The sequence below is a fragment of the Neodiprion pinetum genome, chromosome 3 (genome assembly GCF_021155775.2).
Source record: "Neodiprion pinetum isolate iyNeoPine1 chromosome 3, iyNeoPine1.2, whole genome shotgun sequence".
NCBI classification, from domain to species: Eukaryota; Metazoa; Arthropoda; class Insecta; order Hymenoptera; family Diprionidae; genus Neodiprion; species Neodiprion pinetum.
In genome coordinates, this window is record NC_060234.1 from 28,704,917 (window position 1) to 28,719,995 (window position 15,079).

General features: G+C 37.9%; 2 protein-coding genes across 6 annotated transcripts in view; one reads left to right on the plus strand and one right to left on the minus strand.

Annotated features, from left to right (window-relative positions):
- Positions 1-6,417, minus strand: part of LOC124214887 (uncharacterized) — a 40,024-nt gene extending 33,607 nt beyond the window's left edge. For both annotated transcript variants that reach the window (XR_011176707.1, XR_011176708.1), the window contains exon 1: positions 6,296-6,417. The gene's annotated coding sequence lies outside the window, so the exon portion shown is untranslated. The remainder of the gene's footprint in view (positions 1-6,295) is intronic.
- Positions 1-14,472, plus strand: part of ChAT (Choline acetyltransferase) — a 64,403-nt gene extending 49,931 nt beyond the window's left edge. For 3 of the 4 annotated variants that reach the window (XM_069134544.1, XM_069134543.1, XM_069134546.1), the window contains 9 exons: positions 1,327-1,499; positions 3,049-3,229; positions 4,074-4,248; positions 5,746-5,984; positions 6,586-6,797; positions 6,885-7,007; positions 7,084-7,288; positions 8,444-8,644; positions 9,900-14,472. In XM_069134544.1, the coding sequence (XP_068990645.1) occupies positions 1,327-1,499; positions 3,049-3,229; positions 4,074-4,248; positions 5,746-5,984; positions 6,586-6,797; positions 6,885-7,007; positions 7,084-7,288; positions 8,444-8,644; positions 9,900-10,106 (1,716 nt within the window). In that variant the 3' untranslated portion in view covers positions 10,107-14,472. The remainder of the gene's footprint in view (positions 1-1,326; positions 1,500-3,048; positions 3,230-4,073; positions 4,249-5,745; positions 5,985-6,585; positions 6,798-6,884; positions 7,008-7,083; positions 7,289-8,443; positions 8,645-9,899) is intronic. The other variant, XM_069134545.1, reaches the window with a different exon arrangement.
- Positions 14,473-15,079: the final 607 nt, after the last annotated feature.

Genomic DNA, 15,079 nt, shown 5'->3' on the forward strand with positions numbered 1-15,079 from the left:
CGTATTTCTTTTTTTTTTTTTGAATTTCCTAACTCTGATTACAGAGAAATTCAAGAAATTAGAATTTGTCCCTTTGCAAACGTTATGAGGAAGTGTGAAAATAACCATGGCTGTTTCCTTGCGATTCAGCTTTTCGTTGAACATTAATAATTGCATAATCTTATAATTATCTGTATTAATTCTGTGCATATATTAATATTATATCGTCTTAACTCACGCAAATTCGCAGAGATATTTTAACTTCAGCGAGAGTTATAACGTCATTCGACATATGTATAGAACTTTACGGTGACCCAAATGCTGGGACGTAATAACTATCGATTGCCAAGAGTACCCTCCGGTATTCGGCGATGCTTGTACACTTCGTGCTGGAAATAGATACAATTCTAGAATATTTGATTTGGCCGATGTGAGAGAATTTTCGAAAAATTCGAGCCATCGTTATTTTCTGAAAACTTGATTTTTCACCCTAACGAAGAAAATCGTCGCATAAATGTATAAAATTTCGCCTTTCGTATGTATATGTATATATATGTATAAATACAACGGAGGTCAACAAAATTGAATTATGTGCAAGATTCTACGACTCGATTTTCATTTGATGTCAATTATTAGTGTTTATAACTCATCTGGAAGGAAGTAATTGTAATCTCATCGAGCGAGAATATTATTATCGATGAAATTATTTCTGTCACATTGTTTAAATAACGTTTGGTCATGTGTATATATACGATAGATCTCATGCTTTTGAAGACTAACAATTGGAACCAGAATACCGCACGCTGACGTCCAATGAACCCAAATAAACATGAATATTCCATTATTTGCCTGCTTATATTTATATGTCATTAAAACTTTCTACAATGTTATAAGCAGATTAGTGAATAATAGAGAAAATATAAATCGAGAGGCATTAAAAGAGAATAAGCAATATTCAGTGGAATTCCATTGTCGTGGAGTCAATTTTCACAAAGAATCGAAGCTGAAGCTCCTTCCCTAATCGTAAGCTTCGTACTTACTCTTCGCTGTACGGGGCACGATACGAGAGACACGCTCGAGTGAAAGATACACGTGAAAGTGAGAATTACTCGCGTCACATTACGCGCACGCAATGCGTAAAATCACAAATCGGAGAAATCATACACCTTGGATATTTTCATGTGTACCGATAGACCGCAGCATCGTTTGACGAACGTGCCGACGACGAGTATTCGGTAAACGATTTCGTCACTTACCAGTCGTGTAACAACGCCTGTCACCTGGATGCGAATTCATCAACCAAAGAGTCGTAAAATTGCACCGTTTTCTTTTTTTTCTTTATTGCAGGCAACAGACCTCTGGCTCAAAGACATGTACCTCTCCGTTCCTCTGCCACTGCCCATCAACAGCAATCCTGGACTGGTTCTTCAACCGAAGAAATTCACAAATCAACGAGAAGCCGCCTGCTTTTTAGCCAAATTTTTAAACGGACTATTCGACTATCAAGAACTAGCGGACAGGTGAGTTTACGAATTTTAAAGGAACGAGTTCTCTCGAAGAAAAAATGTATTCAGCGTTCTATTAGCCTAACGATGCAGAATTCACACAAGTATTGTCGACATTTAGTTCTGAAATTTATATCTGCATACGTATACTCCGAGAGATAAAGTTTGATTAAATTTAATTGTGATTCGTGTTTCTTCGTCACTTGAAAATGAGATTCGGATTATCGGTTATGCGGTTTTATAATCGCGACATCGAGATATCTCACATATTACCGTAGAGACTGGAATGATTTGAACTTGGTTATAAATTTGGTAAAGGGGAATCTTTTACGTTGACCCGATGTTATTTGGTTAGGGAATTTCCGACGTCAACTGCGCCGTAAGAGAAAGGAACATCTCTGATCGTGTGTCTCGAGTACAGAATTATGTAAAATTTTACCGTACACTCTTTAGTCTGCAGTAAATCGCTTTCAACCTATGCTCGCCGCATTTCCAGTCCACGTGCATGATGCTGGTATATTTTATCCCATGGATAGGTACAAGTACCGTACCTATCAGCAGTCCTCTCATCCTTCGTTGGAGAAATTCCTCTTACGGGGAAGTTACGGGGCCAGAAGGATAGATTACACAATGTTCTCGCCGATGCGCAGAGAAGTACTGTAACAGCAAATCTCAACAGTCGCGACAAGTCTGCTTAATTGCTTTCTACGGAAACAGATAATACTTTGATCGATCCAAAGCGGTACAACGTGAGGCGAAGAATTGAAAAATTTTCAATTTTTAAACAAACGTGAGATAGAATCTAGGGTTGTTTGACAAGGTTTGAAGGTTTGAACTTCTGGTCCAAATCGCGAGTCGTTCATAAAAACTTGTCGAAGAGATAAAATCAGTTAGCATTCGCTGCAAGCTCACGATCAGACCCCCGAATCTTTTGGCGGTGGCTGGTATGTAGGGTAAGAAAAACGATGGGGTGGGATTCGGAAACTCGTCACCCTCGTCTCGCGAAGATTTCGATTACTGACGCGCACAGCGCGGAGAAACACGAGACGAGCTTTCGCCAGAGGGGCAACCGAAGAAAATGGAAAAAATCGAGCACCTACATCTAACGTAATCTGCAGTCTGAAACCGGTCGTTAACTTCGTCTGTCTGGTTTCAATATTATACAAGCGGATATTGTAATTCGAGATTATCGCGTTGACAAGATTTTTTACCTACGATGAGAATTATGTGTAGTTACGATAGCGAAATTCACGAACCTTTAAAACACGTCCAATGACGTCCTAATTTCTCGTGTCATTGAAATGCTAATAACACATGTTCAGCGAATATAGAATGTTTGCGAATCACTGCGTAGCCTGTGCAAATTCGAATTGTTTAAACGCCGCTGCGTACGTAACAAATGTCATAAAATCGATACTTGCGAAATAGAAATCTACAATTTTTCCGATGACTTCAATGACTCGATTCTTTCTATTCAAAATGCGTTCGCTTGGTTTGAAGTTTATTGTCACTAAGTTTTTGGAATCGTTGATGAATCGTTGTGCATTTCTGAAACTACGAATAGGGACGAATTGCCAGTAGAGCGGCTGAGATCAACCGATGGAAAACCCGGACAACCTTTGTGCATGATGCAGCATTACAAGCTCTTTAGCAAATATCGTCGTCCAGGAAAAGAATTGGATGAGCAGCTGGTACTGGACAGAGCATCGTCCGGTAATCACGTCATCGTTGTAAATCACAATCAGGTAGGTTGCCCGATAACAAGTTTAATTGATACATACAGAAAATTGGAAACCCCTTGCTGTCTGTGATTCGAGTGAATGCATATCGAGCACCTTGGTTATATATAGGAGGAAATAATGCCGACGGAATATGAAATACGAGATTATCAGAGCCAAGTTTGAAGCCTTAAGCGCGCCGGCCATTCTCGGTCTTATAGTTTCGTTGAAGTCAAGTCAAGTCGCGAGCTAATTAAATAGCTGTCTTTTTTTACTATCTCTCCACGATCCAGCGCATATTGGAGAAACTCGACATCACCTTGGCTTCTCTGTTCTAAAAAGTTTTGTATGTAATACATTGGGCAGTGGCTGCAGTGGAAAATAATTGCGTTTGAACAAAATTAATAAAACATTTTTCTCATACATTCATTTGTGCTGTGAACAAACCGAAAACTTGATAAGTGTCCGATGTATTTGAATAACGCTCATAATATCGTCGAATTTGAATCGTCTCGAAATGTTTCTGCCTTCGTTATTTCTGTAAGCCAAAAGTCAATTGCGGAGTATGTGCGAAAAAAATTGAAGCATATATTCAGGGGATGGAAAAGTAATACAAAATGACGTCATCCATGCTAAGGTGTATGATATACATTACAAAATCAACAAATTTCAATTGCTCGTAATTTATAAATAACCGCAATTATATTCTTTGCAGGGTAAGAAAAATAATGTAACCTGATTATTTTGTGCTTCTCTTCTTCATGCGGTACATAAGAATTGGATTTTTTTTTCATACAAATACCCAATGCTAAAACAGTGCATTCAAATTTAGCACATGATGTATTTCAATCATCGCGTTTCTTCCTCACAGTTTTACAGCGTTCCGGTAAGGGCTTCCGACAGAGGTCGTTTGACGGAGGCAGAATTGACCCAACAAATTTTAAAAATAATGGAAATACCAGCTGACCCGAGAACGCCGCCGGTTGGAGTATTGACAGCAGCAAGAAGGCCCTTTTGGGCAGCCGCAAGGGAGGAATTGGCCAAAAGTTAGTATCTCTTTTCACGTATCTGAGATGTAACACGCTGTCTTAAAATGTGTTTGGAAGACATGCTGTCCTTTCGTCCAACGTCGAAACATTAAAAAAATCAAGAAAAATTTTTCAAAAAGTATTAAAATCTTTTCTTTACAACATTCTGGATAATAAATCTATATCTAGTTAATTTAATCAATATTAATCGTTTCACAATAATTTTTCAAACATGTTCGCATTCTTCTTTCTTCCGTGCCTACGTAAATGCATTTTTGCTTAAGCCGAAAAGATTTTCCAACCGACAAAGAGTTCCAATTACCGTGGGTTCGAATGGTCAAATTTTTACGACCGTAGATGGTAATTTTTGAATTAATATTGAGGACGTCGCAGTGTTGCCAACTTAATTTCAAATAAAAAAGAAATCGATACTTGAGGTAGCGTCTTTCCCCGTCTCATGTTGAGACTGCAATTCTCGTAGTCTAGAGGAGATTCTTTTCTCCATCGGTCTCGAATGTTTTTATTTCTTCTTTTCTTGACATAGCGTAACTTGCGATTTCGGCAATTTTATCGTTCCGGTGCCGGGCCGTTCACCCGGTATATGGAATTTGCAACCCCCGCGCGTCTTCGTATCTCATAATTATCCTTCCATCCTCTTTCCTACCGATATTCGTAATAACTTTCATTAACTCCCTCACCCGTAACCCGACCTAACCCAAGCTACCCTAACGCAATCCTAGACCATCGGTTAAATCGAATCACTAATGCAATAACAAGTTAGCGTTGACGACCCTTTTCGAACACATGCGCAGGAATTAATATACACGTGTGCACGTATATATAATAATTTCTAATTTGATGAAAAGTTTAAAAAATTAGGTATTACAATTTCTTCACGTAGCACATGATTATATAAGTGTAATTAATACTAATTTTTACATGAGATTAGCTATATTATACTTTCACCAAACTCGGTGGGTCGCAGTTTTAATATCGAAAGTATAAATGGCGGTTTGGCAATTTTTTTACCACGACTAATTTACCAGCTAATAATTTCTACGAATTTATTTCTCATCCGAAACTTATTTGAATTTGACGATTTTCAAGTGGTTTCAACTTTTTGAAACCTACCTGTGAATATAATACTGGAATAATGTAAAACAGTTATTTATCGGCTACCGTCAGAACGTTACCTACCAAATGTAACGGGAATTGATAAAATTACCTATTTACCACATCTTCGGATATTCGTCGTTTTGTAGCCGAATTTCGCGATGTCTGCGCGAATATTTGAATGCCTGAGCACTTTTTTCATCCGGTAGTTGATTTTTCAACAAAATATTAACCGAATCGATCAAATCCAGAAATGACATAGAGGGCAAATCTGTTTCGGAATTAAGACCGGCTGTTTTGTTTGACTTAAAAAGATAAGACTGAGGTACGCAAAGAAGTGAGACGATAATTACTTCCGTATATATGATAATTAATTGAGCACGAGTTGGAATTTTTTCGCAGACGATTCAAACAGACGTAATCTGGAGCTGCTGGAGCGTTGCTTGTGCATCATTTGTCTCGACGATGACGTGCTTCCCACCACGTTCAATGACTCAATTGGTAAAAAAAGGGAGGTCGGGCACTGGATCGGTGACAGAGACGAAACGAACCTATTCCATCACGCGTTGCATGGCGGGGGCTCGAGACACCTGGGGGCCAATCGTTGGTACGACAAAACGCTGCAATTCTTCTTGGGGAAGGTGAGTAGTAAGTTTTTTTAACGCTCAACCTATCAGGGAAGTACATCCTCGTTACCTTGACACGGATGACGCGTATATTGAAAAAACTTGCAGACATTAATGCAGAAAGAAAAGCCCCCGGGCTTAACTGTGCCGTGCATGCAGACACGAATGCTGAGTTATCGCGGAACTTTTTGCTGTAATACTTGAATAGCGATCAGCGACCGCATTTTTCGATTATGGTGAAGCGAAACTAGTCAGGGACCGCGTAGTGACCATGACTAAAGAATTTCGCACGGTGTAAATTGTATGTATATGTGTATAATACTCACGTGTATAGTCGACATCCGTAGGATTTTGGGGAAGTTCAATCGTCCGGTTCGTCTGCAGATCGAAGTAACGCAGGTGGACCTGAAACAGAAAACAGAAATGATGAAGTAACCGTTCTGCGCTATGAAGAAAAAAAATTTCGAGATAATTTATAGGAATTAATTTCAAACGTGGCAGCCCAAAATCGTGTTGTTGAGTTATTTTCGATCTGCACGAATCGATGGACCAAAATTGTGCCTACACGTTACATTCTTGAACTGCGGTAGCAATCTTTCCAATTTGTCACTCTCAGGATGGAGCTTGGGGAGTGAATTATGAACACTCAGCGGCCGAGGCACCGGCAGTATTTGGAATAATCGAAAGCATCGAGAGCCAGATAGCCGCGATGTCGCCACCGGATGAGAACACCATTCCCAGTCATCTTCCGGCTCCGGAAAAGCTGGAATGGCAGCTGTCCGAGCAAAGTTTGAATGACATCAGAGATGCGATGACTTCGTTCGACGCGTAAGTCGGAATTCCTGAGTATAGTTGTCCTGAATTTACCTGACCCATGCGTATAATTACATGATCTCTTTGATTCACCGCCAACAGAATGGTCGAAGACCTTGACCTCTGCGTCTTTCACTTTACGGAGTACAACAAGGACTTCATAAAGTCCTGCAAAGTCAGTCCGGACGTCTATATCCAGCTAGTTTTGCAGCTGACTTACTTCAGGTATGCAAACAGCGAGTGCTGTGAACGAACGGAGGAATATTCAAACGGTAATTGTGCAACTGGGACTGATTTTTAGACTGCATGGTACCTCGGTGGCAACTTACGAGAGCGCTGGGCTTCGGAGATTTGCCTTGGGGAGGGTTGATTGCATCCGATCAGCGAGTGTCGAAGCACTGGCTTGGGCCAAAGCGATGTGTCAAGGTGACCCTGGCGACCAACCTCCGCTATCCGCCGTGCAGCAAGAGGAAGGCGCCAAAAGAGTACAGTTCACCATTTACAGTGTAACTATTGGTTCATGCGAGGCAGTGACAAAAACGGCAACGATACCTCACTGGATGATAAAAATCTCTTTTTTTCCCGCTTGCCCTCCGTTTTTTGGTCCACTTTTGGGAAAATAACAATCTTAAATCAGTTGCATTTTCGCTCAACGTTACAGCGTAAATATTTTCACATCTTCAGTGTCTGTCACACGATCATTAACCGGGTATCTAATGGTTCAGTTACCGTCACCGTTGATGTTTCTGGCTCCCTAACCCCCATCCAACTATCCATATAAATATAATCATGACTGTAGAATAGAAAATTCCTTGCGTATTTATGCCGTTGTATCTATAAATCGTCTCGTGCACGCTTGTTTAGCGGATACTGATTGCATATTGAGTCAGGAAAGAAGATGAAGAATTTTCGGAAAAGAATGTACCGTTTGTTTGAACCGTCTAATTGATTGGTGAAGTATAAGGTTGCCTCCGACAGCTGTGAGGCTTACTCGGATTTTTAAAATTTAAAAACTGAAGAAGTTGGAAGAGGTGCACGATTGCGAAATGGTCCACGTCTTCAGATTTGAAGAATCTTTAAGAGAAGAAGGCAGGATCCTACAGTCTGAAAAGACCAACCAATTACTCTGTGGTATTATGACAGAAATGTTTACAGAATGCTTGACGATGTATCTTTTCGTAGCCGTTGGCAAATACTGGGGTGAACAAGGAGGATGAGTATATACGACGAATGCGGGGAGAACGAGGGGAGACGACGGTTTCCCATTTATTTTCTTATTTTCTTATTTTCCGCCTTAACCGCCCTGCGCCCATCCCTTAAGACTCTGTTGTTTCTCGATTACCATGCTGTTGTTTCAGCACACTACTTTTCCGCCTATCCATGTCCTGCGAAAACAACGCACCACGGCTCGTTGATACTCCGCCTATATATTTTTCCGCCTACGTTCTACCCCGAGCTGAAACAATAACAATCAAAAATTCGATTGCACCGTTCCCCGATAACGTTTCATTTAATTATTCATAGCAATTAATGACGCAAAACACAGTAATTCGTTAAAATTTCGCTTAACGATAAGACTCGGAGAGCATAGCGTTATGCTTTTAGTCGAGCTATGTAGGTACAATCTATAGGGATAAATTACTGATTTTAATTAATTTCAGGACCAAAAGATACGTCAGCTCTTTCAACTCGCTGTCAAACGCCAGACCAAGGAAATGAACGATAACGTTTCCGGTCATGGAATTGACAACCACCTTCTGGGGCTACGCGAGTCAGCAAAACAAGCCGGCGATCCAGTTCCGGAGTTGTTCACGGACGAGGCTTACCGAAGAATCAACCGTTTTGCACTGTCCACGTCACAAGTGAGTGTTCAACGCGATAGATCATTTAAACGCTTTTAGTAAATTTTTGTACTTGCAGGGTTGACTGCACTTTCCAACACCATTATAATTACGTTCTCACGTTCCTTGACTTCGGATTCACACTTAAACGCTTCAAAAGTATTCTTCGTACCTTTCCCATTGTGTATAATTGATGAAGATTGCCTGAATAATGATATTGAATAAACCAATTTTTATCTCGGTATGTACGCAGCGTTACTCCATACATTACAAACAATTGTGATCAACATACACTGTGATGCTGCGATTGTTTGGTATAAAACAAGATTGATAACAATTAATCGGTTCGCCTCGATCAATTCTTCTTTACAGTCAAATGTCACTAATGGCGTAATATGTGCGATTTTAATTTGATTCTATTCTATAATCGAATGTTGTTGATTACATTGGCAAAGTTTGAGAGGTCTCGTTCGGAGTTTATGACCGATGTGCAGGTCAATTTAGCAACATCTCATTCTAAATACGTATTCTTCTACACATTGTTCAATAAAATATCGTACCCTTACTTTCTTGAAAGTCAAAAGAAGTTTGCTAACAAATTTGAAATAGTTAAGAAACGTTGACTCAAAATTTTTATATTTCCTGTTTGCATCAGAAATTGATCTTCGATGATAATTGTTTTCGAAAAAATGAACAGTGGCTATGGCTCTGAGTTTTTTCTTTTTTGTTTCGTTACCAAAAACAATAATAATTAATATTTTGGCGAATATGCATAGGTAGTTGTTTTAGACGAGAGAGGATTAATGACCACGATATAAAGATCCCTCAATTATCAAAGTAAGGGGAAAGGTAATCAAGCCCGAAGACAATCGCGCCGTGTCAAATTTCAGTTTGCCGTCAAACTGCACCCTCAATCCATTTCAATTTGGCAACAAAGGCAATTGCTTCAGTTTCCCGGTGCGTTAGAGGACCGGATGCAATTGTTCCGGGGGTTCCACCGCTCGGGTTCCCCGGGAATTCCGGTGAGTTCCCGAGGGGAAGGGCGGAAGTCATTTCACCCTGCAGAGATGAAAGCCAGACGAAGCTCAAGAGTCGGCGAAAGATTACGCGCGTAAAATGAAACCTAATTCTGTAAAATATGAGCGAAATCTCTCTAGCGCGTATTTTTCAAAAAAATATAACTCGTATGCGGAGGAAACCTTCGCCTCGAACATCCGAAGCATCTTTTGCGAAGAGACTTTTTTTTACGACACAACGCGCTCTTCTTTGCTTTCAGATAACCACGCTGAACGATATAATGGCCGGATATGGACCGGTAGTTCCAGAGGGATACGGCTGCGCCTACAACTTCCGGAAAAATGGTGTATTATTTTACATCTCCGCTTTTCACAGCGACGGCCGTACAAGCACGTCTCGATTCGCTAAGGCTCTTGAATCTAGCCTGCGAGCAACAGCCGCCATGTTACAGGATTCCCCCAAGTAATTTAGCAGGAAGTTCAATAATTTCCATGTGCAAAAAAATGTATGCCGCGATTTCCAGGCTCATTCGGCATACGGAGTATGTTGTTCAATTGCGGATCGGTTGGAAATTGCCGAACTTGAAAAACCGTCTCTATGAAAGGATACAAGGATAGTTATCTGAATTCAAGTTTTAGCTTTCTTTTTTAGTTAATGCAATTTTAAATGCAAGAGGAAGTACGAGAACAGATATATATATACAATATATATATATAATTCAGCTGTGAAATTGGACCTCGTATTCGTGACAATTGTAACAATGAAGTTGATAAATACCAATTTTCTTGGTTGGCTGATATTTTTCATTTTAGTTTAATATTGACGCATCGTCGTTATCCGAGGTAACCACGAGTATCTTCTCATCCTCGTATTGAAAGGCAACTGCGAAATAATATGTTTAACAGAACGTCAATTAATGTAATTTATAGCCAATCAACGATATCACTATTTACATTCACGCGTCGAGTTGTAGGGAACAGAAAATAAATGTTGTACGGTCTCCGTTCATAGCTGAGTGAACGCGTAATTATGCGAAAAACGCGGTTACATCTGTTCAGCCGAGTGCGTATAAAGATGATCGTTCATTTACACAAGTTCCTTCCACGATCATTGGTGAAAACAGAGTATATTTCATAACATTTCGTGGGTAGGTATATTACAAAAGGTATATCTACCGAATGAAATTGGTGTGTATATAAAAGCAAAGAAGAGAGAAACGAAAAACGGAACAAGAAGAACAAGCTTATTGTTAGACCAATATTATTGTAACCTGATACATATCAATGAAAGTATTTAATCTGAATAGAACTGAATAAGTATTAACGGATCTATAATATATTATTTACTTATTTCTTACGTAAAGATTGTTGTTGAAACAAACATTTATAATTATATAGAAATAATAGTAAATATACAGATATAATATATATATATATATATATACAGATATGTTTATATATATACGTTATATTATCGGCGATGCAAATTAATATAGTAGTCGCAGCGTGTAGCAGGCAATATAGGTTGATTGTTATTTTAGCTGTTATCTAGTCTTTCAAAAAAAACTTTCGAGCTCTCGAAATTCGCCGATCTATTGTAATCTCCGAGAAAAACGGTACGTAATTCCATCGAAAGGAACGATGATACTCCGTGTAGATATAATAAAAAAAATTACCTACAATCGGGATGTCTCAAGAGGTTTGAAAAAGAAAAAAAATGCAAATGAAAAAAGGAGTTTCGTTTAGGCAGATATCACGTACTAATGGTTCGGTCGTAATTTCAAGAGCTCCAAGAGATCTTGTCTATTGCAGCAGCGTTAAGTGTAGCCAATTAACTTGATTGGCGCCCGCACAGTAAACTCTTGTCCAATTCTTAGGTAGGTTGGCAGATCGAATCTTATCCGTGATCGCGATCTCCGACGGTAGCACTATTCTCTGTCTATCACACTGTGTAAGCGTAAACGTATGTCACGTATCACTGTTCTTGTAAAATTATACGAATTTACTCACTACTCAAGCCTGTAGGTCAACTGCAGTTAAGACGAATCGGTTCGATTATAACAAGTTGTTATTTAACCAGAATATTTGTGTCTCGTAAATAGGTGCTGCGGAATTTTACAATTAGATTAGGTTGTGTGATATTGCGAATTATATGACACAGGCGTGTTTCGAACGGTCGACGAATTACGTCATGTTTCGTAACTTTGTACGACGTTTACTTGTTAATTATGTTATCGATTGTATATTTAATTCTATACACATATATGTATATTTATATTAATATTGCTGATTTGTTATGTAGGTGAAAAAAAAAACACAACACATTATTCTATAACACGAAATTCTGTTCGTGCAGATTTAAATTTTACAAATTGCATTGTTTACCCGTATCAAAACATTGTGGTAAATTTCGATTAGATACCTACATTGTACGTTCAGCTCGAGGGTCAAAATTACCGTTCTTATTTATTGCAGTATATTTAAAATCTGGATTTGTTTGAAAGAAACGTATACTGGGAATCTAGTGAGTGATTAAAGAATACGAATCTACCCTGAGCTATCAAAGACGTATATAATATACCTCATCTATGTATCTGTTAATATTTGCGACGGACAGAAGCGAGATAATTTAAATAGTTTTTATTATATTGTGATTCTATCAAGATTGCTGTGACATTTTGTTGAATACCATTATCGCACAGCAAAACTTCGCGTTATAACGTAAAATGATACTGTTGATGATCTGTTTGAATTTATTGAAAAATATTAATTTATTCGACTGTTATATTTATTAGATATATCTGTCTAGAAAAAAAAAATTTATAAGACAAATGTTCCTCAGATAATCGAACTATAAACGATTTGCTTGTATATCATGGCTGTATAATAGTTATGCATATAGATTATAATATAATACACACTAATACACGGTGTATGCGGTAATATATCAGTAGGATAATGATGAGAAAGCTCTTATACTCTCGGACGAAGAGTGCGACAACGTGTACTTAAATTACATTGTGTAGATCGCAATGAAGGCTAGAAATCATGTATTGTCGTAACGGTTAAAGTAATCGATGTTCAAATATTACCCAGCTTTTTACATACATATCTAATATCGTGCCGTCGAATGCGCAGTAATAATTTGTGAACAGTCTACATAAGCCTTGCATCTTCGTAAATCCTACATTTCGCCTGGCTGCAGTAATTTGTTGATCCTAGTCGCGGTGAAAAATGCTATAATACCAAATCACGATCGTGAAAATGAAATACATTAATTCTATCATTAATAAATGATCCCGATTTTTTATACATCTATTTCTCACAGACTGCAGCTTGGCAGTTATGAATTAACATTGCGTTACGAATTCCACACACATTTCCGATTGTTGAACAAATATATTATAAACTTTCCACAGCACTGTGTTGAGATCCGATGTGAAACTCCTAAACGATAAGGTCTAATATGTGCGATGCACTAATTTCGGCCTGTATGACCGCACTGATTTGACATTTATTGCTAGTGCGAAAAATTTATACTGAAACGGTATTTCACCACCCGTCTAAAAAGTACCACACTTTTACAGATTCAGGGTGGATTTTTCCAGAAATATTCCAGAAGTAAATGATGAAATTATACAAGGATGACTAATTTTATCAGTTTGATGAGCAAATTTATTTCAATGTCATTGTAATTTTTGGAAATTTTATTTATTAAGCTGTTTTTCGTTTTTTTTTTTTCTAATTTTCCAAAGAAATTCACAAAATTTGTAACGAAAGATTCGCTCAAATGTTCTCACGCTATAATAGAATTAATCATCTGCCGCTTCTTTACGTTCTTCTGCAACGTATTTAAAGTTTCAAAACATATTTCGGATTTCATACGGAAACGTGGAAAGAATTTTATTTTTATCTGGGATTTCGTTTGATCACGTGAATTGAAAAGCTACAGCGTTACATTGCAATTGTAACAGAAGCGCTGTAACGTATTACGAAAATGGTCAAGCCATATATACGTAGATGTCTATAATAGCTAAGAGCATGAGCTCAGATAAAACGATAGTCCTTAAAAGAGATACCAAATACATATCGCTAATTATTATTGTAATCGCTTCGATGCGGCCAGGAATATCACGTACATATCAGGCGTAAAGCCGTTTCGTATCAGTGAATAATTCTATTACCTAGATTATACCAATTACCAATTAGAGTATAACTATACGCTAATGTATTATTGTGATGAAAGGGAGTGTGAAATTCATATTCAAGTGAGGAAATCAACGCAACGTAAGTAGTACGTCAATTAAAAAAAGAAGAAAGAAAACGAACATCATTTCTTAAGTGAAATACACTTCAAGTGTGGCATTTGTTGCATGTGGAAAATCTGCAACTCACTGCAATACAGTACATTCAGAGTTCTTCGTTTAATTGTTTTGTATTTTCGCTTTTACAGGTTTCTAAGTCTTTTCATTTTCACACAAGACCGTCAATATTTTCGTAATAAATGAAGCTATGCAAAATATTTTCAGACCACACTCAAACACACTATTAAATGATCATTGCACTATTGCACGAAAGATATTTCGTTGAACAGAAATAGTGATATTCGAAAAAGAGTTGCAAGATTTGTCGTTTCTTAAAGCGAACCCAACGCAGCTTCACCTTGTGATAAGTATCCGTACTGTATTCTCACTGAAATGTAACTCACACGTAACCACTTCCTGTTTGTACAGAAAGTATACAAATCATACCTCTAAGAAGTAAAATATATGATATATACATATACATGAATGTACGCCTATAAATGTGAATAAAGTTTGTTGCAATATTTAATTTGTGTAGAGATAAATAACATTTTATATCACGGACAAAAAGGGTGGCAGAGAGCGAAGGATTTGAAAAAGACGTTTGAAGAAAATTGCTTCCATATTCAACAAGAATATTATTTAAAATATAGATTTTTATACATTTACTGAAACATGTACATTGCCTGAAACGTGAATAACTATAAGGTAAGTACAATCATGCACAATTTTTAGCTGTCTATTGTGGCGTGTTATCCAAACTGAGAATAACAGGAACGTGAGTTGCCCTCCGTACAAACAGTCTGAACGGATTAAGTCGTGCACCGCTGGGTGATATTATCTAACCCGTACTGCACTTTCTAATCACTCGAGATCACCAAATTTAGCAGCTACCCATTTCATATGCTGGTATATTAATTATCAATCAATTTTCTGAGCTGCTTCACTTCATTTTATGAAGTAATTAATCACAAATATCGAAATTAAAAAAAATTTGTTTTATGGCTAAAATATGCGGAACATTTTTCAAAAATAATATTCAAAGAAGAAAATGTATGACGAGTGAATGATATTTTTTCCACAAAGTAATTTCTGATAATTGAAACGCGAATCATAACGCACGATTATTTACAATA